Source organism: Carcharhinus amblyrhynchos, chromosome 7, assembly GCF_965287045.1.
Source record: "Carcharhinus amblyrhynchos chromosome 7, sCarAmb.v2.hapA, whole genome shotgun sequence".
Taxonomy (NCBI): Eukaryota; Metazoa; Chordata; class Chondrichthyes; order Carcharhiniformes; family Carcharhinidae; genus Carcharhinus; species Carcharhinus amblyrhynchos.
This window is the reverse complement of record NC_137330.1, coordinates 126,469,372-126,493,250: the sequence shown is the minus strand read 5'-3', so window position 1 is coordinate 126,493,250 and position 23,879 is coordinate 126,469,372. Positions and strand designations below refer to the sequence as shown.

The following is a 23,879-nucleotide window of genomic DNA, read 5'->3' as shown; positions in this document are numbered from 1 at the left end:
CAGTCCACTGACTCCAAACAGAGTTCTACTCAAGATGGCACCAGAGTACGGTGACTTCTTACAAGCTGTGCCCAGCACATCTTCTAATTCTATCTTTCACTCTTGTTTATGCTTCTAAAACTTTATTCTAACTCTTTTAAAATCTCGCCTCCCCAAGCAGCCTAGGATAATTGCCATCAAGCCCCGGAAATTTATCAGTTTTTATGCTACCTAAAAGCCCTAATACTTCCTCCCTCGTAATGGATATTTCCTTCAACTGGTCGACAGCTCCCTCCAAGACAGTACCGGTCATCAAGCCCCTCTCCTTTGTGAATACTGACGCAAAGTATTCATTCAGGATCTCCCCCATTCCCTCAGACTCTAAGCACAGTTCCCCTCCTCTGTCCCTGAGAGGACCGATTTTTACTCTAACCACCCTTTTGTTCCTGACATAGGAGTAAAATGCCTGTGGATTTACCTTAATCCTGTCTGCCAAAACCATTTCATGCCCCCTTTGTGCCCTTCTAACTCCCCGTTTGAGCTCCCTCCTACTCTCTCTGTATTCCTCCAATACTGTCTCTGTTCCCAGTTGCTTAGACCTAACATACGCCTCTCGTTTCTTCCTGACCAAGTCCTCAATATCCCTAGTAATCCACGGCTCTCTAATTCTACCTTTCCCATCCTTCCTCTTAACCGGCACATGTTTTTCCTGCAATCATTTCAGTTTTCCCTTGAAAGCCTCCCACTTGCCGAATGTGGACTTGCCCTCAAACAGCCTCTCCCAGTCTGTATCCCTCAGTTCCTGCCTAATCCGGCTGTAGCTAGCCTTCCCCCAGTTCAGCACCCTCCCCTTCAGACAGCACTCATCTTTTTCCATTAATATCCTAAAGTAGACGGAGTTGTGGTCACTGTTAGCCACATGTTCACCTATCGCAACCTCAACCACCTGACCCGGTTCATTGCCCAGAACTAAATCCAGTATAGCCCCCTCTCTAGTCGGGCTATCTACATACTGCTCCAAGGACCCTTCCAGTACACATTTTACAAATTCCTCGCCATCTGAACCCCCAGCTCTAGGCATCTTCCAATCCACCCCAGGGAGATTAAAATCTCCCACTCTAGGGCGGTGGAAAGAGGAGAGCCGGTGGATGTGGTCTTTCTTGATTTTCAGAAGGCGTTTGACAAGGTACCTCACAAGAGGTTATTGCAGAAGGTCAGGGGGCATGGAGTTGGGGGTAGGGTGTTAGCGTGGATAGAGGATTGGTTGTCAAATAGGAGGCAGAGAGTGGGGGTCAATGGGTGCTATTCGGATTGGTGGTTGGTGACTAGTGGAGTGGCCCAGGGGTCGGTGCTGGGACCTCAGCTATTTACCATTTATATAGATGATCTGGAGGAGGGAACCGAGTGTATGGTGTCGAAATTTGCTGATGACACCAAGATTAGTGGAACGGCAAATTGTGCGGAGGGTGTGGAGAGTCTGCAGAAGGATCCAGATAGGCTGGGCGAATGGGCCAGGAAATGGCAAATGGATTTTAATGTTGGCAAGTGCGAGGTGGTCCACTTTGGTAGGAATAATGGTAGGAAGGATTATTACTTACGTGGAGAAAAACTGCAGCAGGCAACGGTGCAGAGGGACCTCGGGGTCCTTGTGCATGAGTCACAAAAACCCAGCTTGCAGGTGCAGCAGGTGGTCAGGAAGGCGAATGGGATGCTGGCCTTCATAGCGAGGGGGATTGAATATAAAAGTAGGGAGGTCTTGCTGCGGCTGTATAGGGCATTGGTGAGGCCGCAGCTGGAGTACTGTGTGCAGTTTTGGGCGCCGTACTTAAGCAAGGATATTTTGGCCTTGGAGGGAGTGCAGAGGAGGTTTACTAGGCTGATACCGGAGTTGAGGGGGTTGAGCTATGAGGAGAGGCTGAATAAATTAGGCTTGTACTCATTAGAGTTTAGAAGAATGAGGGGAGATCTCATTGAGACATATAAGATGATGAATGGGATGGATAGGATAGAGGTGGAGAGACTCTTCCCGCTGAGAAAGGACAGTAGAACTAGAGGGCACAGCCTCAAGATAAAGGGGGGCGGTTTAGAACGGAGATGAGGAAGAACTTCTTAGGTGGTGAATCTCTGGAATTCTCTGCCCGTTGAAGTGGTGGGGGCTGCCTCGCTAAATATTTTTAAGACGCAGGTTGATGGGTTTTTGATAAGCGAGGGGATTAAGGGTTATGGGGAGAGGGTGGGAATGTGGAACTGAGCCACGACAGATCAGCCGTGATCTTATTGAATGGTGGGGCAGGCTCGAAGGGCTAGATGGCCTACTCCTGCTCCTATTTCTTATGTTATGTTCTTATGTTAACCCTATTCTTCCTACACCTATCCAAAATGTCTCTACATATACCTTCTTCCACTGCCTGCGGGCTGTTGGGTGGTCTGTAGTACACTCCTAGCATTGTAATTGCTCCCTTCCTATTCCTCAACTCCACCCACAGCGACTCAATTTCTAACTCCTCTTATTGTCCTCCCTCTGCACTGCTGTGATCTGCTCCCTAACTAACAACGCCAATCCACCACCTCTCTTCAACCCTCCTCTGTCACACCTAAAACACTTATACCCAGGAATATTCAGCTGCCAGTCCTGCCCTTCCTTTAACCACGTTTGGAGCAGAAAGCCTCAGAGGGAAGGAAGGGGGCTGGATGTGAGATAGTGGTGGGGGATGGGAGGGTTAGAGGAATTGATAGGCGGTTCTGTGGACAAAAGTGGGACTCCAGGATGGTAGTCTGCCTCCCTGGGGCAGGGGTACAGGATGTGTCAGAGAGGGTAGAGGGAATCTTGAAGGGCCAAGGGACCCAGGTGGATGTAATTATACATGTAGGTGAGAAGGACGGAGGAAGGAAGAGTAGGGGGGAAATACGTAGGCAGTTTAGGGAGTTGGGAGCCAGGCTGAAGTGCAGGTGGCGATCTCTGGGCTGCTGCCAGTGCCCAGCAATAGCAGGGATAAGAATAGTAAGATCTTGCAGCTGAATGCGTGGCTGAGGGATTAGTGCAGGTTTTAGTTTTGTAGACCATTGGGAAGTCTTTGCGAAGGAAGGGCACTTGTATAAGAGGGATAGGGAACACTTAAATGGGAAGGGTACACATATTTTAGCTGGGAGGCTGGCTGGAATGTTTCGGCAGGGTTTAAACTAATATGGAGGGGGGGTGGGGAGGAGAGAGACAGCTCAGGCACTGGGAGTGGGAGTGAGTTAGAGGTCAGGGTAAGTCTAGATGATCAGAAAATCTCCCAGGAGAAGGAGGATCCGAGTGGGCCTGAGGGTCTTCAGTGCATCTGTGTTAATGCGAGGAGTGTGACGGGAAAGACGGATGAACTTAAGGCCTTGATGTTCGCAAGGAATTTAGATGTGGTGGCAGTGACAGAGACGTGGTTAAAGGAGGGGCAGGACTGGCAACTAAATATTCCAGGGTATAAGTGTTTTAGGCGTGATAGGGGAGGGTTGAAAAGAGGAGGGGGAGTGGCGGTCTTAGTTAGGGAGCAGATCACAGCGGTGCAGAGGGAGGATAACATGGAGGGGTTGGGAATTGAGTCTCTGTGAGTGGAGTTGAGGAATAGGAAGGGGGCCATTACTATGCTAGGAGTGTACTATAGGCCGCCCGATAGCCCACGGGCAGTGGAAAAGGGTATATGTAGAGACATTTTGGACATATGTAGGGTTGTTGCAGTGGGAGATTTGAATCTCCCTGGGGTGGATTGGAAGGTGCCTAGAGCTGGGGGGTCGGACGGGGAGGAATTCGTAAGATGTGTATTGGAAGGATCCTTGCAACAGTATGTAGATAGCCCGACTAGAGAGGGGGCGATACTGGATTTAGTTCTGGGCAATGAGCCGGGTCAGGTGGTTGAGGTTGCGATAGGTGAACATGTGGCTAACAGTGACCACAACTCTGTCTACTTTAGGATACGAATGGAAAAAGATGAGAGCTCTCCTAAGGGGAGGGTGCTAAATTGGGGAAAGGCTAGATACAGCCGGATTAGGCAGGAGCTTAGGGATACAGACTGGGATAGGCTGTTGGAAGGCAAGACCACGTTAGGCATGTGGGAGTCTTTCAAGGGAAAACTGCAATGGGTGCAGGAAAGGCATGTGCCGGTTAGGAGGAAGGATGGGAAAGGTAGGATTAGGGAACCGTGGATTACTAGAGATATAGAAGACCTGGTTAGGAAGAAAGGAGAGGTGTATGTCAGATCTAAGCAGCTGGGAATGGAGAGACCGTTGGAGGAATACAGAGAGAGTAGGAGGGATCTCAAAAGGGGAGTAAGGAGAGCAAAGAGGGGGCATGAGATGGCTTTGGCAGGTAGGATTAAGGAGAATCCAAAGGCGTTTTACTCCTATCTTAAGAGCAAAAGGGTGGCTAGGGGTAAAATCGGTCCTCTCAGGGACAGACGTGGGGAATTGTGCTTAGAGGCTGAGGGAATGGGGGAGATCCTGAATGAATACTTTGCGTCGGTATTCACGAAGGAGAGGGGCTTGATGTCTGGTACGGTCATCGAGGGAGCGGTAGACCAATTGAAAGGTCTATCGATTACGAGGGAAGAAGTATTAGGGCTTTTAGGTAGCATTAAAACCGATAAATCTCCGGGGCCCGATGGCATTTATCCTAGGCTGCTTAGGGAGGCGAGAGATGAAATTGCTGGGCCTCTGACGCAAATCTTTGTCTCTTCTTTGGACACAGGTGAGGTCCCAGAGGACTGGAGGATAGCGAACATGGTACCGTTGTTTAAAAAGGGTAGGAGGGATAACCCGAGTAACTATAGGCCGGTGAGTTTAACGTCAGTGGTAGGCAAGTTGATGGAGAGGATTCTTAGGGATAGGATGTATGCCGACTTAGAGCGTTGCGATCTGATTAAGGATACGCAGCATGGCTTTGTAAAGGGGAAGTCTTGCCTTACCAATCTGATAGAATTCTTTGAGGAGGTGACAAAAACGGTCGACAAAGGACGAGCCGTTGATGTCGTCTATATGGATTTCAGTAAGGCGTTTGACAAAGTCCCTCATGGTAGGTTGGTACAGAAGATTAAAGCTCATGGGATATGTGGTCAGGTATCTAGATGGGTAGAGAACTGGCTTGCAAAGAGGAGTCAGAGAGTAGTAGTGGAGGGGTCCTTTTTTAGCTGGAGGTCTGTCACTAGTGGTGTGCCGCAGGGCTCAGTACTGGGACCTCTTCTCTTTGTAGTGTATATAAATGATTTGGAAGAGGGAGTAGGTGGTGTGATCAGCAAATTTGCTGATGACACCAAGATGGCTGGATTGGCGGGCAGTGAGGAGCAGTGTCTGGCAATACAGCGGGATATTGATAGGCTGGTGTATTGGGCAGATACATGGCAAATGGAGTTTAATCCGGACAAATGTGAGGTGATGCATTTTGGCTGGAATAATGTAGGGGGGAGTTATATGATAAAGGGTAAGCCCATAAGGAGTATAGAATCGCAGCGAGACCTGGGGGTGCAAGTGCACAAGTCTTTGAAGGTGGCAGTGCAAGTGAAGAGTGTGGTGAAGAAAGCCTATGGTATGTTAGGCTTTATGGGAAGGGGTATAGAATATAAAAGCTGGAGTCTAATGTTGCAGTTGTACAGAACGTTGGTTAGGCCGCATTTAGAGTACTGCATCCAGTTCTGGTCGCCTTACTACCGGAAGGACGCGGAGACTCTGGAGAGAGTGCAGAGGAGGTTTACCAGGATGTTGCCTGGTATGGAAGGACTGGGGTATGAGGAAAGATTGAATAAATTGGGGCTCTTTTCCCTCGAAAGACGGTGACTGAGGGGGGATCTAATAGAGGAATATAAGATTATGAAGGGTATAGATAGAGTAAACAGAGGTAAGCTATTTCCTATGGTAGAGACACGTAGGACAAGGGGCCACGGGCTTAAGGTGAGGGGGGAGAGGTATAACACAGATATTAGAGGGAGGTTTTTCACACAGAGGGTCGTGGGGGTATGGAATGCTCTGCCAAGTAAGGTCGTGGAGGCAAACACGCTAGAGTCATTTAAGAGTAACTTAGACAGGCACCTGAGTGGGTTGGAGATGGGTGGATATCGGAGATTGTTTAAATAAGGGTCATTATCATTGGGGCATCCCTGGTAATGTAAATGGGTGTAGTATGATAATAATGTTTTTTCTCTTTTCATTCACAGGTTTTAAGTCGGTCCACCTCGTGTCCAACGAGGGGCATACACGCGATGGGTCGTACTGGGGCTGCTCTTGGTTGTTCGAGATTGGCCTAGTGCTCCATGTCATTAGTGTGTGCTTAAACTGGACCAGATACTGGGCAAGATGACAGATCAGTGACTATCACTGATTGCTATGCAGACACGTGGATTTGGGCCGGTGTCTGTGGGAGTTTGTGCATTCTCCCCGTGCTTGCGTGGGTTTTCTCTGGGTGCTCCGGTTTCCTCCCACACCCCAAAGATGTGCTGTTAGGCTGATTGGCAGGGATAAATTGTCCCTAAATCAGTTTCCCTCAATGTGGATGGCCATAAAACATTAGACAGGGGTCGTGGGTGGAGAGGGGGACTGGTGGTGTAGAGATGGCGGCGCGGGCTCGTTGGGCCGAAGGGCCTGTTTCCCGGGCTGTTTTTGTTCTTTGCTTGTTCTTTGTCTCTGTCACTGCCACCACATCTAAATTCCTTGTGAACATTAAGGCCTTAAGTTCACCCGTTTTACCCGTCACGCCCCTTGCATTAAAACAGATACACTCCAGACCTCCAGGCCCACTCGGATCCTCCTTCTCAAGGAGAATTTTCCTCTCATCCAAACTTACCCTGTCATCCAACTCACTCCCAATCCCAGTGCCTACTGAGCTCTCAGTCTCATCCCCACCCCCCCTCTATATTAGATTAAACCCTGCCGAAACACTCCAGCTAACCTCCCAGCTAAAATATTTGTGCCCTTCCCATTTAAATGCTCCCCATCCCTCCTGTACAGGTGCCCTTCCCTCATAAAGACTTCCCAATGGTCTACAAATGTAAAACCCTCTGTCTTGCACCAATCCTTCAGCCATGCGTTCAGCTGTAGGATCTCATTATTCCTAGCCCCACTGTTACAAGGCACTGGCAGCAGCCCAGAGATCGCCACCCTGGAGGCCCTGCTCTTCAGCCCGGCCCCCAACTCCCTGAACTGCCTATGTATATCCCCCCTGCTCTTCCTTCCTATGTCCTTCTCTCCTATGTGTACAATTACATCAGCCTGGGTCCCTTGGCCCTTCAAAATTCCCTCTACCCTCTCTGACACATCCTGTACCCCTGCCCCAGGGAGGCAGACTACCATCCTGGAGTCCCACTTTTGTCCACAGAACCGCCTATCAATTCCTCTAACCCTCCCATCCCCCACCACTATCTCACATCCAGCCCCCTTCCTTCCCTCTGAGGCTTTCTGCTCCTTTTCTCTTGCCTTTTCTACCCCAGTTGTCGCCTTGCCCTTGATATTTTGGGGGACTACCGCTGGGGTAGTCTTTGGACTGTGACTCCTCTTCTTTTTTCCCTTCCTAATGGTAACCCACCTGTCCCTACCCCCAGGCTCTGGGATCTCCACTTGATTGTGGTTCACATCCATTATTGCCTCGTTCTCCCTGACTAAAAATACATCCTCAAGTCGCAGCTCTAATTGCCTGACCCCAGCCCTCAGACGCTGCAGCTCCAAACACTTGATGCAGATGTGGACTTTCAGGAGACATGTTGTCTCCAGGAACTCCCAGATATTACACCTAATGCAGCTGAAGCGTCTCCCCATAGACCCTGCCATTTACCCGACCACCCTTGGAGTTATGAATACAGAAATGGAAAACAGGAAAGATGGAACCTAAGCCCAGTGAACCAAAGCCCTTACAGCTCTCACTTTGCTCCCACCTCACTCTGCTGCCTGCTCCCGATGCTGCCTGCTGTCTACTGCGGCCTTCTTTTTAAACTCCCGCGCTCCCTTCCCGACTGCCCCCATGCCTAACTTCCGCTAAAACCCCATGAACCAGCAATAGAGAAAAATAACTCGAACGAAAATCGAACACTCACCACAGCCACCAACACTTTCCAAGTACACTGCTCTGGAGAACAATGAATCTCTAACAATGCTCTAGTTCAATCTCTTGCAGATTTGGTGATCCTTAGAACCCTGGAGACACCCAACCTGAAGCTGAGCCAGGTCAGCTGGCCATGTGGTATCTGCAGCCTGTGCTGAAGTCTTAGAACATAAGAACATAAGAAATAAGAGCAGGAGTAGGCCATCTAGCCCTTTGAGCCTGCCCCACGTGCCTTTCCCTACATCGTTTCCTAGTGCGCAGAAAAACATTCTACAATCAGTGCCCTTCACTGTGAAGACTCCCAACACCCAGGAAAACACCTTTGAAGCCAGGCCCTTCAATCTGCCAGCCCCCAGTGACCAGGAATATGCTGTTAGGCTGCTTTCCAGACTCTAGCCAGCATTCCCTCAGCCCTCACAGCCAAGGCCTTCACTCTACCAATTTCCACTGGGCAGACCTGCATCCCTGGGCATTCTCCCCCTGGTTGCTTCCACCAAACCCGATGGCCAGACCAGTAAGTCTGGAGCTGGAACTACCACCCCACCAGCCCCAACCCCTCTGACCTGGAGAGCTGCGACTTCCTGCAGGCCCCAAGCACTCCCTCCACTCTCCCCTTTTTATCATTGTCCCACACCTCTAAAAATCAACTCCCACTGCCTAAAAATCACTAACACTGCTCTCTTAAATTCACTTGCAGGTCTAGAGATACTCTGAAAGAAGACCCTGACCTGGCAGTGACCCTGAGGACCCCAACACATGGACCCAGCCATTGGCTTGACTGTGGCCCCAGAGACATCATCCACTTACTGCCTCTTGACCCATCCATACTGGAGCGTGGTCTGGACATCCTCCCATCTCTAAAGCCAAACAGCAACCTGACAGTGACCCGAGAGGCCCAACCGCGCAGACCCATCTACCAATGCAGGAACCGCGAGCAAAGCAACAAATACTCCATCTTCACACTGGCCTGAGCAAAGAACTTCATTGGATGCACCTATACCCTTAATAACACATACTACACTCACCGTCTCCCAGGCCTGAAATGAAGCAATCACTCCAGGAAATGTGGAAAACATGCAGGCCTGCAGGTGTGGGTGAAACAATATGGTCCCAAGGCCTCCCTCCCCAGCTTCTTGCTTGCAAACACCCAGTCTCTGGAAAACAAGTGCAAACTTAAAGCCAGACTCACACTGGGGAGGTGACGGTCAAGTGGTATTATTTGGGGAGGTGATGGCCAAATGGACTATTAATTCAGAAACTCAACTAATGTTCTGGGCACCTTGGTTCAAATCCCACCACAGCAGATTGTGAAATTTGAATCCAGTAAAAAATATCTGGAATTAAGAATCTCATGGTGACCATGAAAACATTGTTGATTGTTGGAAAAACCCATCTGGACACTGTACTTTAGGGAAGGAAATCTGCCATCCTTCCCTGGTCTAGCTTACATGTGATTCCAGAGCCACAGCAATGTGATTGACAATGAAATGCTCTGAGAGCTGGGCAAGAAATGCCGGCCCAGTCAGTGCTGCCTGTGTCCCATAAAATAATTCAAAGAGAACTGAGGGATTACTGTGTGCTCTGTTTCACAGAGATGTGGCTCACTCCTGCTTCACTGGACTGGGCCCTACACCCTTGAATCCCCAAAGTGAGTCTGGCTTTAAGTTTGTCCAGCTTGTTTTCCAGAGATTGGACATTTGCAAGAAATAAGCTGGGGAGGGAGGCCTTGGGACCATGTTGTTTCACACACACCTGCATGTTTTCCACGCTTCCTGAGGTGATTGCTTCTTTTCAGGCCTGGGAGACAGTGAGCGTAGTATGCGTTACCATCCCTACAACCAGAGGGCTTCTTAATTCATCAAATGGACCACATGGCGGCCTCAGGCAAGACTACGGGAGGTGGGGTCTGCCTTCTCATTAAAACCTCATGGTGCCTAGACATAACAACACTGGTGAGTTTCTGCTTCCTGGACCTAGAATACATCCCAACCCATGAGGACATGAAGACCATACTGGGCACAAATAGCTTTGAGACAAAACATCCCAAGGTCTTGTTCATTGTGGGACTTCAATCAGGCTAAGCTCAAGAGTGTTCTAGCAAAATACCACCAACACAACTGTTCTACCAGAGGCCCAAACATCCTAGACCACTGCGACAGAAATATCAAACATACCTACCGCTCTGTCACCCGACCATACTTTGGTAAATCAGATCACAAGACTGTGCTCCTGCTCCTGGCTTATAGGCAAAAACTGAAACGGGAGAACCTGTGAAAGAAAATCTGTAATGCTGGTCTGAGGAATCGGATGATGTCCTACTGGACTTCTTAGGGTAAGGGCAAGATGAGAAATTCCACCCATGGTGCCTGGGAAGAATAAATCAGTAAGAAAAGCTGAAAACAAGTGAACATGGATTTAAGAAAAAGGCAAAAGACCAAACAGGAAATAAGGAAAAGCATTCAAGGTGGCACAATGGTTGGTTCTGTTGCCTCACAGCTCCAGGGATCCGGATTTGATTCCTAACTTAGGAATGTGCGGAGCCTGCACATTCTCTCCGTGTTTGCATGGGTTTCCTCTGGGTCTCTGATTTCTTCCCACAGTCCAAAAGATGTGCTGGTTAGGTGCATTGGCCATGCTAAATTCACCCTCATTATACCCGAACAGGCGCCGGATTGTGGCGACTGCACAGGATTTTCACAGTAACTTCATTGCAGTGTTAATGTAAACCTACTTGTAACACCAATATAGAAACTTTTTATAAAAAATATTTAAATTTTCAATAGATTTAGAATGCCTAGCTTGAGAGTGTAATGGAGATAAATTCAATGTTAGCTTTCCAAAGGGAATTAGATAATGATATGATTAGAAAAAATGCACTGGTGGAGAGTGATGGGTGGGAATGGTACTGATACTCGCTAAACTAGCTCTGGTAGACAGCCAGCATGGACAGAGCAAGAAAGTCCTCCTTTCATGTTACAATTTACTCATTCTCTCATTCTATTAGATAGTTTCTATAATTATTCCGGTATCAAGTTACTCACATTGAGGGCAGCCTCTGCAGCTTCTAAAGCTGGTTTTGCAGCTATCAGTTTGCCCTCTGCAATACTTTTATCCTCTTCAATTTCATCGACAATTTTCTGGGCTTTATCTTTAACAACCAGAACTTCATTCTTGACCAGCTCTGCTGCTTGTGCACTCACTGTTACCTCTCCCAGAACCTGCAACATATCATAGTGAAGAAGTAGAGATGCTGAAGCTAAAGCAATATTTTCACAGTAACTTCATTGCAGTGTTAATGTAAACCTACTTGTGACACTAATAAATAAACTTAAACCTTATATTGTTGCTATTGGAAATCAGGAATCAAAACAAAACTGCTGGAAATACCCAGCAGATCTGATAGCATCTGTGGAGAGAAACAGAGTTAAAGACCCCAATTTTCATCACCTATGTTGGTATCAGGATTGGAATATTCCTAGCTTGGGCCACCAGCGACGGAAGAAACTGCCCATAAAGGCTTGATCTTCATTGCCAAAGGATGGGTGCAGGCTAAAATCATCCATCAATCATTGTTTCCTCTGGGGAACAGGTTGTGTCAGAATTTAATAACTTTCGAGAACACCTGTTTGATTTGCACATCAAACTCTGTGGTGAATTTCAGAAGTCATTTCAAGGATTTATAGCTTTTTGTCATTTCAAAGGGTCTGGATGATCAATATTTTAATTAGCTCGGTCCAGAAGTTTTTTAAGTATAGGAGAAATTACATCTATTAAAAGTTTTTTTTTACACGACCCACGTAACACTGTGATGTTCATTGATTCATTGATTCTAGCAAGTATACAGTAGGACAATAGACATGGAAGTGCCATAGTTGGCATGGGGACATGAGGGGCCTTAAGGGGCGAGTGAAAGGGCAGAGCTTGGCATAGGAGCATAGGCAGTGTGTGGAGTTGTGGATGTGTAACTTCACACAGGGCATTTTAGTTTTAAAGGATGTCCTCACACAGTTTACAATTCCTCCAAAGGGCTGTGAACCATAACATTTGAAACCCACATGAAGCAAGTTTGGAATACAAGGAAAGTAGAAAGAAACTTAAGCAAGGAGTAAGGAGAGCTAAAAGAGATCATGAAAAATCATTGGCAAGCAGGATTAAGGAAAATCCCAAGGCTTTTAATGCATATTTAAAGAGCAAGAGGGGAGCCAGGAAGAGGATTGGCCCACTCAAGGACAGGGGAGAGAATCTAAGCGTGGAGTTAGAGGAAATGGGTGAAGTATTAAATGAGTACTTTGTGTCATTTTTCACCAAAGAGAAGGGTTTGGTGGATGATCAATCTGGGAAAGGGTGTGTAGATAGTTTGTAGGAGGTATTTGGGTTATTGAGAAACATTATGGTAGACAAGTTTCCAGGGCCTGATGAGATCTACCCCAAAATACTGAGACAAGCAAGGGAAGAAATTGCTATGGTCTTGAGAGAAGTCTTTGTATCTTCATTGGCTACAGGGGAGTATAGTAAGAAATCTCACAACACCAGTTTAAATTCCAACAGGTTTATTTGGTAGCACAAGCCACTAGGGAAGTCTCAGAGGATTGGAGAATAGCCAATGTTTTTTCTTTGTTAAAGAGGTTAGCAAGAATAATCCAGATAATTATAGGCCAATGAGCCGTACGTCAGTGGTAATGAAAGTATTGGAGAGAATTCTTTGAGACAGGATTTATTCCCACTTATAAATGAGTGGACGTATTAGTGAGAGGCAACATGGTTTTGTGAAGGGGAGGTCATGTCTCATGAACTTGATCGAGTTTTTTGAGGAAGTGATGAAGATGATTGATGAGGGTAGCACAATGGATGTTGTCTACATGGACTTCAGTAAGGCTTTTGGCAAAGTCCCTCATGGTAGACTGGTATAGAAGGTGAAGTCGCATGGGATCCGAAGTGAGCAAGCAAGGAGAATAAAGAACTGGCTTGGTCACAGAAGACAGAAGGTAGCAGTGGAAGGGTATGTTTCTGAATGGAGAGCTGTGATAAGCGGTGTTCCTCAGGGATCAGTGCTGAGACGTTTGCTATTCATAATATATGTAAATGATTTGGAAAAAAGTGTAACTAGTTTGATTAGTAAGTTTGCGGATACCACAAAAGTTGGTGGATTTGCAGATAGCAATGAGGACTAACAGAGGATACACCAGGATATAAATCGGTTGGAGGTTGGGTGGAGAGATGGCAGATGGAGAGATGGACAAATGTGAGGTAATACGTTTTGGAAGGTCTAATATAGATATGAGGAATCAGGGTGTACGGGTACGCAGGTCACTGAAAGTGGCAACGCAGGTAGAGAAGATAGTCAGGAAGGCATATGGCATGCTTGCCTTCAATGGCCGGGGCATAAATTGAAAAACTGGCAAATCATGTTGCAGCTTTATGGAACCTTAGTTCGGCCACACTTGGAATATAGTGTTCAATTCTGGTTGCCACAGTATCAAGTCTGACAACACCAGGTTTTAGTCCAACCGATTTATTTGATAGTAAACTCACAAGCTTTCGGGTTAGTCCCTTCGTCAGGTGAATGGAGAGTTCTGGCCTCAGACAGAGCATATAAAGCACAGACAGTTTAGAGATTACTGATTAGAATGCAAATCTTTACACCTAACCTGCTGTTCAAGTCTTGAAGTGGCCAACAATGTGAGTGGAAGGAGCACTGATCACAGGTTAAAGAGATGTGTATTGTCTCCAGACAGTACAGTAAGTGAGGTTTTGCAAACCCAGGCAAGTCATGGGGGTTACAGATAGTGCGACATGAACCCAAGATCCTTGTTGAGACCGTCCTCATGTGTACGGAACTTGGCTATCAGTCTCTGCTCAGCGACTCTGCGCTGTCGTGTGTCGTGAAGGTCACCTTGGAGAATGCTTACCCGAAGGTCAGAGGCTGAATGCCCATGACCACTGAAGTGTTCACCAGCAGGAAGGGAACAGTCTTGCCTGGTGATTGTCGAGCAATGTTCATTCATCCGTTGTCGTAGCGTCTGCATGGTCTCCCCAATGTACCATGCTTCGGGACATCCTTTCTTGCAACGTATCAGGTAGACAATGTTGGCCGAGTTGCAAGAGTATTTACCGTGTACCTGGTGGATGGTATTCTCACGTGTGATGATGGTATCCATGTCGATGATCCGGCATGTCTTGCAGAGGTTGCTGTGGCAGGGTTGTGTGGTGTTGTGGTCACTGTTCTCCTGAAGGCTGGGTAGTTTGCTGCGAACAATGGTCTGTTTGAGGTTGTGTGGTTGTCTGAAGGCAAGAAGTGGGGGTGTGGGGATGGCCCTGGTGAGATGTTCGTCTTCATCAATGATATGTTGAAGACTCCGGAGAAGATGTCGTAGCTTCTCCGCTCCGGGGAAGTACTGGACGACAAAGGGTACTCTGTGCACTGTGTCCCGTGTTTGTCTTCTGAGGAGATCGGTGCGGTTTTTCGCTGTGGCACATTGGAACTGTCGATCTATGAGTCGAGCACCATATCCTGTTCTTATGAGGGCATCTTTCAGGGTCTGGAGGTGTCTGTCACGATCCTCCTCATCTGAGCAAATCCTGTGTATATGGAGGGCTTGTCCATAGGGAATGGCTTCTTTAACATGTTTAGGGTGGAAACTGGAGAAGTGGAGCATTGTGAGATTGTCTGTGGGCTTGTCTGTGTGAGAACCTCTCCGGCTACGTCGAGGGCACCCTGAAACCCATTGTACAAAGAACCCCCAGCTTTTGTTGCGACACTACGGACTTCCTACTGAAACTCAGCACACATGGAGCAGTTGAACCAGGGACACTCCTCATCACAATGGATGTCTCGGCGCTCTACACCAACATCCCCCACAACGATGGCATTGCTGCGACTGCCTCAGTACTCAATGCTGACAACTGCCAGTTTCCAGAAGCAATTTTACAACTCATCCGCTTTATCCTGGACCACAATGTCTTCACCTTCAACAACCAGTTTTTCATCCAGACACATGGAACAGCCATGGGGACCAAATTTGCACCTCAATATGCCAACATCTTCATGCACAGGTTCGAACAAGACTTCTTCACTGCACAGAATCTTCAACCGATGCTATACACTAGATACATCGATGACATTTTCTTCCTTTGGCCTCATGGTGAAGAATCACTGATGATATCAACAAATTCCACCCCACCATCAGACTCACCATGGACTATTCCCCAGAATCAGTTGCATTCTTGGACACACGCATCTCCATTAAGGACGGTCACCTCAGCACCTCACTGTACCGCAAGCCCACAGACAATCTCACAATGCTCCACTTCTCCAGTTTCCACCCTAAACATGTTAAAGAAGCCATTCCCTATGGACAAGCCCTCCGTATACACAGGATTTGCTCAGATGAGGAGGATCGTGACAGACACCTCCAGACCCTGAAAGATGCCCTCATAAGAACAGGATATGGTGCTCGACTCATAGATCGACAGTTCCGATGCGCCACTGCGAAAAACCGCACCGATCTCCTCAGAAGACAAACATGGGACACAGTGCACAGAGTACCCTTTGTCGTCCAGTACTTCCCTGGAGCGGAGAAGCTACGACATAGAACATAGAACATAGAACACTACAGCACAAACAGGCCCTTCGGCCCACGAGTTGTGCCGATCACATCAACACCTACCAACTTACAGACCTATCTATAACCCTCAATCTCATTAAACCCCATATACTCATCCAGAAGTCTTTTAAAAGACCCCAGCGAGTTCGCCTCCACCACCACTGACGGCAGCCGATTCCATTCACTCACCACCCTCTGAGTGAAAAACTTACCCCTAACATCACTTCTGAACCTCCCTCCCCGCACCTTAAATCTGTGTCCTCTCGTAGCGACCATTTCAACCTGGGGAAATAGCCTCTGAGAGTCCACCCTATCTATTTCTCTCAACATTTTGTAAACTTCTATCAGGTCGCCTCTCAACCTTCGTCTCTCCAGGGAAAAGAGTCCCAGCTCCCTCAACCTAACTTCATAAGGCATGCCTCCCAGTCCAGGCAACATCCTTGTAAATCTCCTCTGTACCCTCTCAATAGCTTCTACATCTTTCCTATAGTGAGGCGACCAGAATTGCGCACAATACTCTAAATGAGGCCTGACAAGGGTCTTATAAAGTTGCAGCATTACCTCCCGACTCCTAAACTCAATCCCTCGATTAATGAAGGCCAGTACACCATACGCCTTCTTGACCACCTCCTCCACCTGCGAGGCCGATTTAAGAGTCCTGTGGACCCGGACCCCAAGATCCTTCTGCTCTTCAACACTACTCAGACTTCTGCCCTTGATAGTGTACTCGTTCATCCCGTTGGTTCTGCCAAAATGGACGACTACACATTTATCTGCGTTGAAGTCCATCTGCCACTTCTCCGCCCAGTCCTGCATCCTATCTATGTCCTGCTGCAACTTTTGCCATCCTTCCAGACCATCCACAACACAACCAACCTTCGTGTCATCAGCGAACTTACTTACCCATCCCTCCACTTCCTCATCCAGGTCATTTATGAAAATGACAAACAACAAGGGTCCCAGAACAGATCCTTGAGGTTTTCCGCTGGTGACTGACCTCCATTCAGAAAAAGCCCCATCCACAACCACTCTCTGCCTTCTGCAGGCAAGCCAGTTCTGGATCCACAAGGCCAAAGGCCCTTGGATCCCATGCCCTCTCACCTTCTCAAGAAGTCTTGCATGGGGGACCTTATCAAACGCCTTGCTGAAGTCCATGTACACTACGTCCACGGCACTTCCTTCGTCAATGTGTTCAGTCACATTATCGAAGAACTCAACTAGGCTTGTAAGGCACGACCTGCCCTTGACAAATCCATGCTGACTATTCCTGATCATGTCAAACCTCTCCAAATGTTCGTAAATCTTGTCCCTCAGAAGCCTCTCCATCAGCTTACCAACCACTGAGGTTAGACTCACCGGTCGGTAATTTCCCGGGCTATCTCTGTTCCCTTTCTTGAAAATAGGAACTACATCCGCAATCCTCTAATCCTCCGGAACCTCTCCTGTCTCCATTGACGACGCAAAGATCATCGCCAGGGGCTCTGCAATCTCTTCCCTTGCCTCCCACAGTATCCTGGGGTACATCCCATCTGGTCCCGGCGACTTATCTACCTTGATGGAATTCAAAAGTTCCAACACATCCTCCTCCTTAATATTCACGTACTCAATCCTTTCCATCTGCTGGAAATCCATAACAAAATCTCCCAGATCGGCTTCCACTGTGAATACTGAGGCGAAGTACTCGTTAAGCACCTCTGCCATTTCTTCTGGTTCCACACAAACCTTTCCCCCCTCACCTTTTATAGGTCCTATCCCTTCTCTTCTTATCCTTTTACCTTTCACATATTTATAGAAGGCCTTGGGATTCTCCTTAATCTTACCCGCCAAGGTCTTCTCATGACCCCTTCTGGCTCTCCTAATTTCCCTTTTAAGTTCCTTCCTACAGTCCTTATACTCCTCAAGATCTTTAACCTCTCCTAATTCCCTGAACCTCTTGTACACCTTCCTTTTCCTCCTGACTAGGTTCAACACAGCCTTTGTGCACCACGGTTCCCTCGACCTACCAAAACCCCCTTGTCTCATCGGAACGTTGTCATTCAGAGCTCCAGACACACATTCCTTGAATATCTGCCACCTTCCTTTGGTACTTTTCCCTAAGAACGCCTCCTTCCAGTTTATTTGTCCAAGTAACTTCCTGACTTCTTCGTATCTCCCCTTACCCCAGACAAACACCTTCCTAGCCTGCCTGATCCTATCTCGTTCCAACGCAATTGTGAAGGAGATAGAATTATGGTCACCATTTCCAAGATGCTCTCCTACCGAAAGATCCATCACCTGCCCTGGTTCATTCGCCAGTACCAGGTCAAGTACAGCCTCTCCCCTCGTATGCTTATCCACATACTGTGTCAGGAAACCTTCCTGAACACACCTAACAAACTCCTCCCCATCCAAACCCCTTACCCTCGGGATATTCCAGTCGATGTTTGGGAAATTGAAGTCTCCCATCACGACAACTCTGTTGTTAAAACATCTCTCCAGAATCTGTTTTCCTATTTGCACTTCAACTTCCCTCCGGAGACATCTTCTCCGGAGTCTTCAACATATCATTGATGAAGACGAACATCTCACCAGGGCCATCCCCACACCCCCACTTCTTGCCTTCAGACAACCACACAACCTCAAACAGACCATTGTTCGCAGCAAACTACCCAGTCTTCAGGAGAACAGTGACCACAACACCACACAACCCTGCCACAGCAACCTCTGCAAGACATGCCGGATCATTGACACGGATACCATCATCACACGTGAGAATACCATCCACCAGGTACACGGTAAATACTCTTGCATCTCGGCCAACATTGTCTACCTGATACGTTGCAAGAAAGGATGTCCCGAAGCATGGTACATTGGGGAGACCATACAGACACTATGACAACGGATGAATGAACATTGCTCGACAATCACCAGGCGAGACTGTTCCCTTCCTGTTGGCGAACACTTCAGTGGTCACGGGCATTCAGCCTCTGACCTTCGGGTAAGCATTCTCCAAGGCGGCCTTCACGACACACGACAGCGCAGAGTCACTGAACAGAGACTGATAGCCAAGTTCCGCACACATGAGGACGGTCTCAACAAGGATCTTGGGTTCATGTCGCACTATCTGTAACCCCCAACACTTGCCTGGGTTTGCAAAACCTCACTTACTGTACTGTCTGGAGACAATACACATCTCTTTAACCTGTGATCAGTGCTCCTTCCGCTCACATTGTCAGCCACTTCAAGACTTGAACAGCAGGTTAGGTGTAAGGATTCGCATTCTAATCAGTAATCTGTAAACTGTCTGTGCTTTATATGCTCTGTCTGAGGCCAGAACTCTCCATTCACCTGACGAAGGGACTAACCTGAAAGCTTGTGAGTTTACTATCAAATAAATCAGTTGGACTAAAACCAGGTGTTGTCAGGCTTTTTACTGTGTTTACCCCAGTCCAACGCCGTCACATCCACATCATGCCACAGTATCAACAGGATGTGAAGGCTTTGAAGAGGGTAGAGAAAAGATTTACCAAGATGTTGCCTGGCATGGAGGGCATTAGCTATGAAGAGAGGTTGGAGAAACTTGGTTTGTTTTCATTGGAATGACAGAGGTTGAGGGGCGGCCTGATAGAAGTCTACAAGATGATGCGGGGCATGGACAAAGTGGATAGTCAGAAGCTTTTTCCCAGGGTGGAAGAATCAATTACTAGGGGCATAGGTTTAAGGTGCAAGGGACAAGTTTCAAAGGAGATGTACAAGGCAAGTTTTTTTACACAGAGGGTGATGGGTGTCTGGAACATGCTGCCGGGGGAGGTAGTGGAAACAGATATGATAGCGAGTTTTAAGGGGCGTCTGGCTAAATACATGAATAAGGTGGGAATAGAGGGATCTGGTCCTCAGAAGGGTAGGGGGTTTTAGTTCAGTCGGGCAGCATTGTTGGTGCAGGCTTGGAAAGCTGAAGTGTCTGTTCCTGTACTGTAAGTTTCTTTGTTCTTTGTTCTTAGTCTGACTCCGTGAAAATTGTGGAGGAGAAGGAAATACATATTTCTACAATGGACCCAGCCAGGTTTCCAATGCTGGATGCGGATCTGATAGGAAGCAGACAGCAACTTTTGAAGGCACTCTTGGGTTCAGGAACTTGCTGCTGGGGAAGGTAGTGAAAGAAGATATGATAGTAAGGTTTAAGGGGTGTCTGGGCAAATACATGAATAGGATGGTGATAGAGCGAAATGGTCCCCGGAAGAGTAGTTCAGTCAGGCGGCATGGTGAGTGCAGACTTGGACGTTCGAAGGGCCTGTTCCTCTGCTGTAATTTTCTTTTCTCTTTGTTCTACTGGCTCCAGTAGGAGCTGCAGGCTGGCCAGGCTGGTAAATGGGATGCCCTTTTTAAAAATGTTTCAGAAAGGAATGGCCACATTTGCTTTTTGACAGCAGGGTATATCCACAAGGTGACCTGTAGTTATGATGGCTGGGGGAATGCATAAGGTCCTCAAATTGATTCTGAAGTATTAGTTCCCTGTTCTGGCATCTGGAGACCAAGGCCTGGATAATCACCAGATTTATTCTGGAGCCTTTAAGAAATGACAGGTGGGCCCTGATTCCAGGATTTCTGAATCTATTCAGGAATCCTGTCTCAAAGAATCCTCTCCAATAATTTCCCTACCACTGATATAAGGCTCACTGGCCTGTAATTACCTGGATTATTCTTGCTACCCTTCTTAAACAAAGAAACAACACTGGCTATTCTCCAGTCCTCTGGGACTTCCCTTGTCCTTCACTGTATCGCAAGCCCACAGATAACCTCACAACGCTCCACTTCTCCAGCTTCCACCCTAAACACATTAACAAAGCTTCTACGGACAAGCCCTCCATGTACACAGAATCGGCTAAGATGAAGAGGGTTGCAACAGACACCTCCAGACGCTGAAAGATATCCTCGTAAAAGAAGGATATGGATGTGCCGGTTAGGAGGAAGGATGGGAAAGGTAGGATTAGGGAACCGTGGATTACTAGAGATATAGAAGACCTGGTTAGGAAGAAAGGAGAGGTGTATGTCAGATCTAAGCAGCTGGGAATGGAGAGACCGTTGGAGGAATACAGAGAGAGTAGGAGGGATCTCAAAAGGGGAGTAAGGAGAGCAAAGAGGGGGCATGAGATGGCTTTGGCAGGTAGGATTAAGGAGAATCCAAAGGCGTTTTACTCCTATCTTAAGAGCAAAAGGGTGGCTAGGGGTAAAATCGGTCCTCTCAGGGACAGACGAGGGGAATTGTGCTTAGAGGCAGAGGCAATGGGGGAGATCCTGAATGAATACTTTGCGTCGGTATTCACGAAGGAGAGGGGCTTGATGTCTGGTACGGTCATCGAGGGAGCGGTGGACCAATTGAAAGGTCTATCGATTACGAGGGAAGTAGTGTTAGGGCTTTTAGGTAGCATTAAAACCGATAAATCTCCGGGCCCGATGGCATTTATCCTAGGCTGCTTAGGGAGGCGAGAGATGAGATTGCTGGGCCTCTGACGCGAATCTTTGTCTCTTCTTTGGACACAGGTGAGGTCCCAGAGGACTGGAGGATAGCGAACGTGGTACCGTTGTTTAAAAAGGGTAGGAGGGATAACCCGAGTAACTATAGGCTGGTGAGTTTAACGTCAGTGGTAGGCAAGTTGATGGAGAGGATTCTTAGGGATAGGATGTATGCCGACTTAGAGCGTTGCGATCTGATTAAAGATACGCAGCATGGCTTTGTAAAGGGGAAGTCTTGCCTTACCAATCTGGTAGAATTCTTTGAGGAGGTGACAAAAACGGTCGACGAAGGACGAGCCGTTGATGTCGTCTATATGGATTTCAGTAAGGCGTTTGACAAAGTCCCTCATGGTAGGTTGGTACAGAAGATTAAAGCTCAAGGGATATGTGGTCAGGTATCTAGATGGGTAGAGAACTGGCTTGCAAAGAGGAGTCAGAGAGTAGTAGTGGAGGGGTCCTTTTTTAGCTGGAGGTCTGTCACTAGTGGTGTGCCGCAGGGCTCAGTACTGGGACCTCTTCTCTTTGTAGTGTATATAAATGATTTGGAAGAGGGAGTAGGTGGTGTGATCAGCAAATTTGCTGATGACACCAAGATGGCTGGATTGGTGGGCAGTGAGGAGCAGTGTCTGGCAATACAGCGGGATATTGATAGGCTGGTGTATTGGGCAGATACGTGGCAAATGGAGTTTAATCCGGATAAATGTGAGGTGGTGCATTTTGGCCGGAATAATGTAGGGGGGAGTTATATGGTAAAGGGTAAGCCCATAAGGAGTATAGAATCGCAGCGAGACCTGGGGGTGCAAGTGCACAAGTCTTTGAAGGTGGCAGTGCAAGTGGAGAGTGTGGTGAAGAAAGCCTATGGTATGTTAGCCTTTATAGGAAGGGGTATAGAATATAAGAGCTGGAGTCTAATGTTGCAGTTGTACAGAACGTTGGTTAGGCCGCATTTAGAGTACTGCGTCCAGTTCTGGTCGCCTTACTACCGGAAGGACGTGGAGACTCTGGAGAGAGTGCAGAGGAGGTGTACCAGGATGTTGCCTGGTATGGAAGGACTGGGGTATGAGGAAAGATTGAAGAAATTGGGGCTCTTTTCCCTTGAAAGACGCTGACTGAGGGGGGATCTAATAGAGGAATATAAGATTATGAAGGGTATAGATAGAGTAAACAGAGGTAAGCTAGGAAACAGAGGAAGTCGTCACTAGGACGCTTACCGGTAGTTGTAGTTTTTTTTTCTCGTGCCCCTAACACTATAAATTAGTGCAGAGAGGATTCCCGATTCTCTACACTGGTAGAGAATCCCACCCTTCCACCTCCTCTAACCTAATTATAAGTGTGAGGGAAGTTTTTTTTTTATATTTTTACTTTTCTGCTGGTAATTGATTCAGGGATGGCAGTTCAGGCTGTAAGCTGCATCTCCTGTGGGATGTATGTAGTGAGGGACTCCCACAGTGTTTCAGGTGATTTTACTTGTGGGAAGTGTGTTAGATTGCAGTTTCTGGAGGAGCGTGTAAAGGAGCTGGAAGGGGAATTAGAGGAGCTCCGTATAATTCGGGAAGTGGAGGCAGACATAGAAAGGAGTTATAAGGAGATAGTCACTCCTAGGAATAAGTCTTGGGTCACTGCCAGGAAGAGGGGCAAAAAGCAGTTGGGGGGACAATCCCCTGGGGCTGTTCCCCTCCAAAATAGGTTCTCGGTCCTGGAGGCTACAGTTGAGGAGAAATCAACTGGGGATAGCCAAAGGGAGCAGGTCTCTGGGGGTGAGCCTATTGGCAAGCCTCAGGTGGTTAGGGGTAAGAGATTGGGCCTCGTGATTGGGGACTCCACAGTTATGGGGACGGATAGGAGAGTTGGAGGTAAGGGTAGGGACTCTGGGCTGGTGTGTTGCCTACCAGGGGCTGGGGTCCAGGATGTATCGGACAGAGTATTCAGGACTCTTAGGGGAGAGGGAGATCAACCCCAAGTTATAGTTCATGTGGGGACACATGACATAGGGAGATTAAGGGAAGGGGATATTAAGCAAAGATTTATGGAGTTGGGGTGGAAACTAAAGGCGAAGTCAGAAAGAGTAGTTATATCTGGACTCTTGCCTGTGCCACGGGATAGTTTAGAGAGGAATAGGGAGAGGGAAAGTTTGAACTCGTGGCTGAGGGGATGGTGCAGGAGGGAGGGGTTCAGGTACTTGAGCAATTGGGGCTCATTCTGGGGAAGGTGGGACCTCTATAAGAGGGATGGTCTACACCTGAACCAGAGGGGAATCAATATCCTGGGGGGTAAATTTGCAAAAGCGATGCAGGAAGGTTTAAACTGATTCGGAGGGGGGGAGGGATAGTGAGGAAAGGGGGTGAAAGTGAGGGGGGCATAGTTGGGGAATGCAAGGCACGGCATAGTGGGGGTGGGGCGGAGCAGGGTTTGAAATGCGTGTACTTTAATGCGAGGAGTATTCGCAATAAAGTGGATGAACTTGCAGCGTGGATCAGTACCTGGGACTTTGATGTTGTGGCCATTTCTGAGACATGGATAGAGCAGGGTCAGGAATGGATGTTGCAGGTTCCGGGGTACAAATGCTTTAGTCGGAGTAGAGAAGAAGGTAGAAGGGGGGGTGGGGTAGCATTGCTAGTCAAGGACTGTATCACAGTGTCGGAGAGAAAGTTTGATGAGGACTTGTCAGTTGAGGTAGTATGGGCGGAGATTAGAAATAGGAGAGGAGAGGTCACCCTGTTGGGAGTCTTTTATAGACCTCCTAAAAG

At 47.7% G+C, this 23,879-nt stretch overlaps 1 protein-coding gene across 1 annotated transcript in view; it reads right to left on the bottom strand.

The window, feature by feature from the left end:
• Positions 1-23,879, bottom strand: part of LOC145345623 (dynein axonemal heavy chain 8-like) — a 1,557,438-nt gene that overhangs the window by 350,742 nt on the left and 1,182,817 nt on the right. Inside the window, exon 70 of the mRNA XM_080193457.1 lies at positions 11,077-11,253. Within this exon, the coding sequence (XP_080049583.1) occupies positions 11,077-11,253 (177 nt within the window). The remainder of the gene's footprint in view (positions 1-11,076; positions 11,254-23,879) is intronic.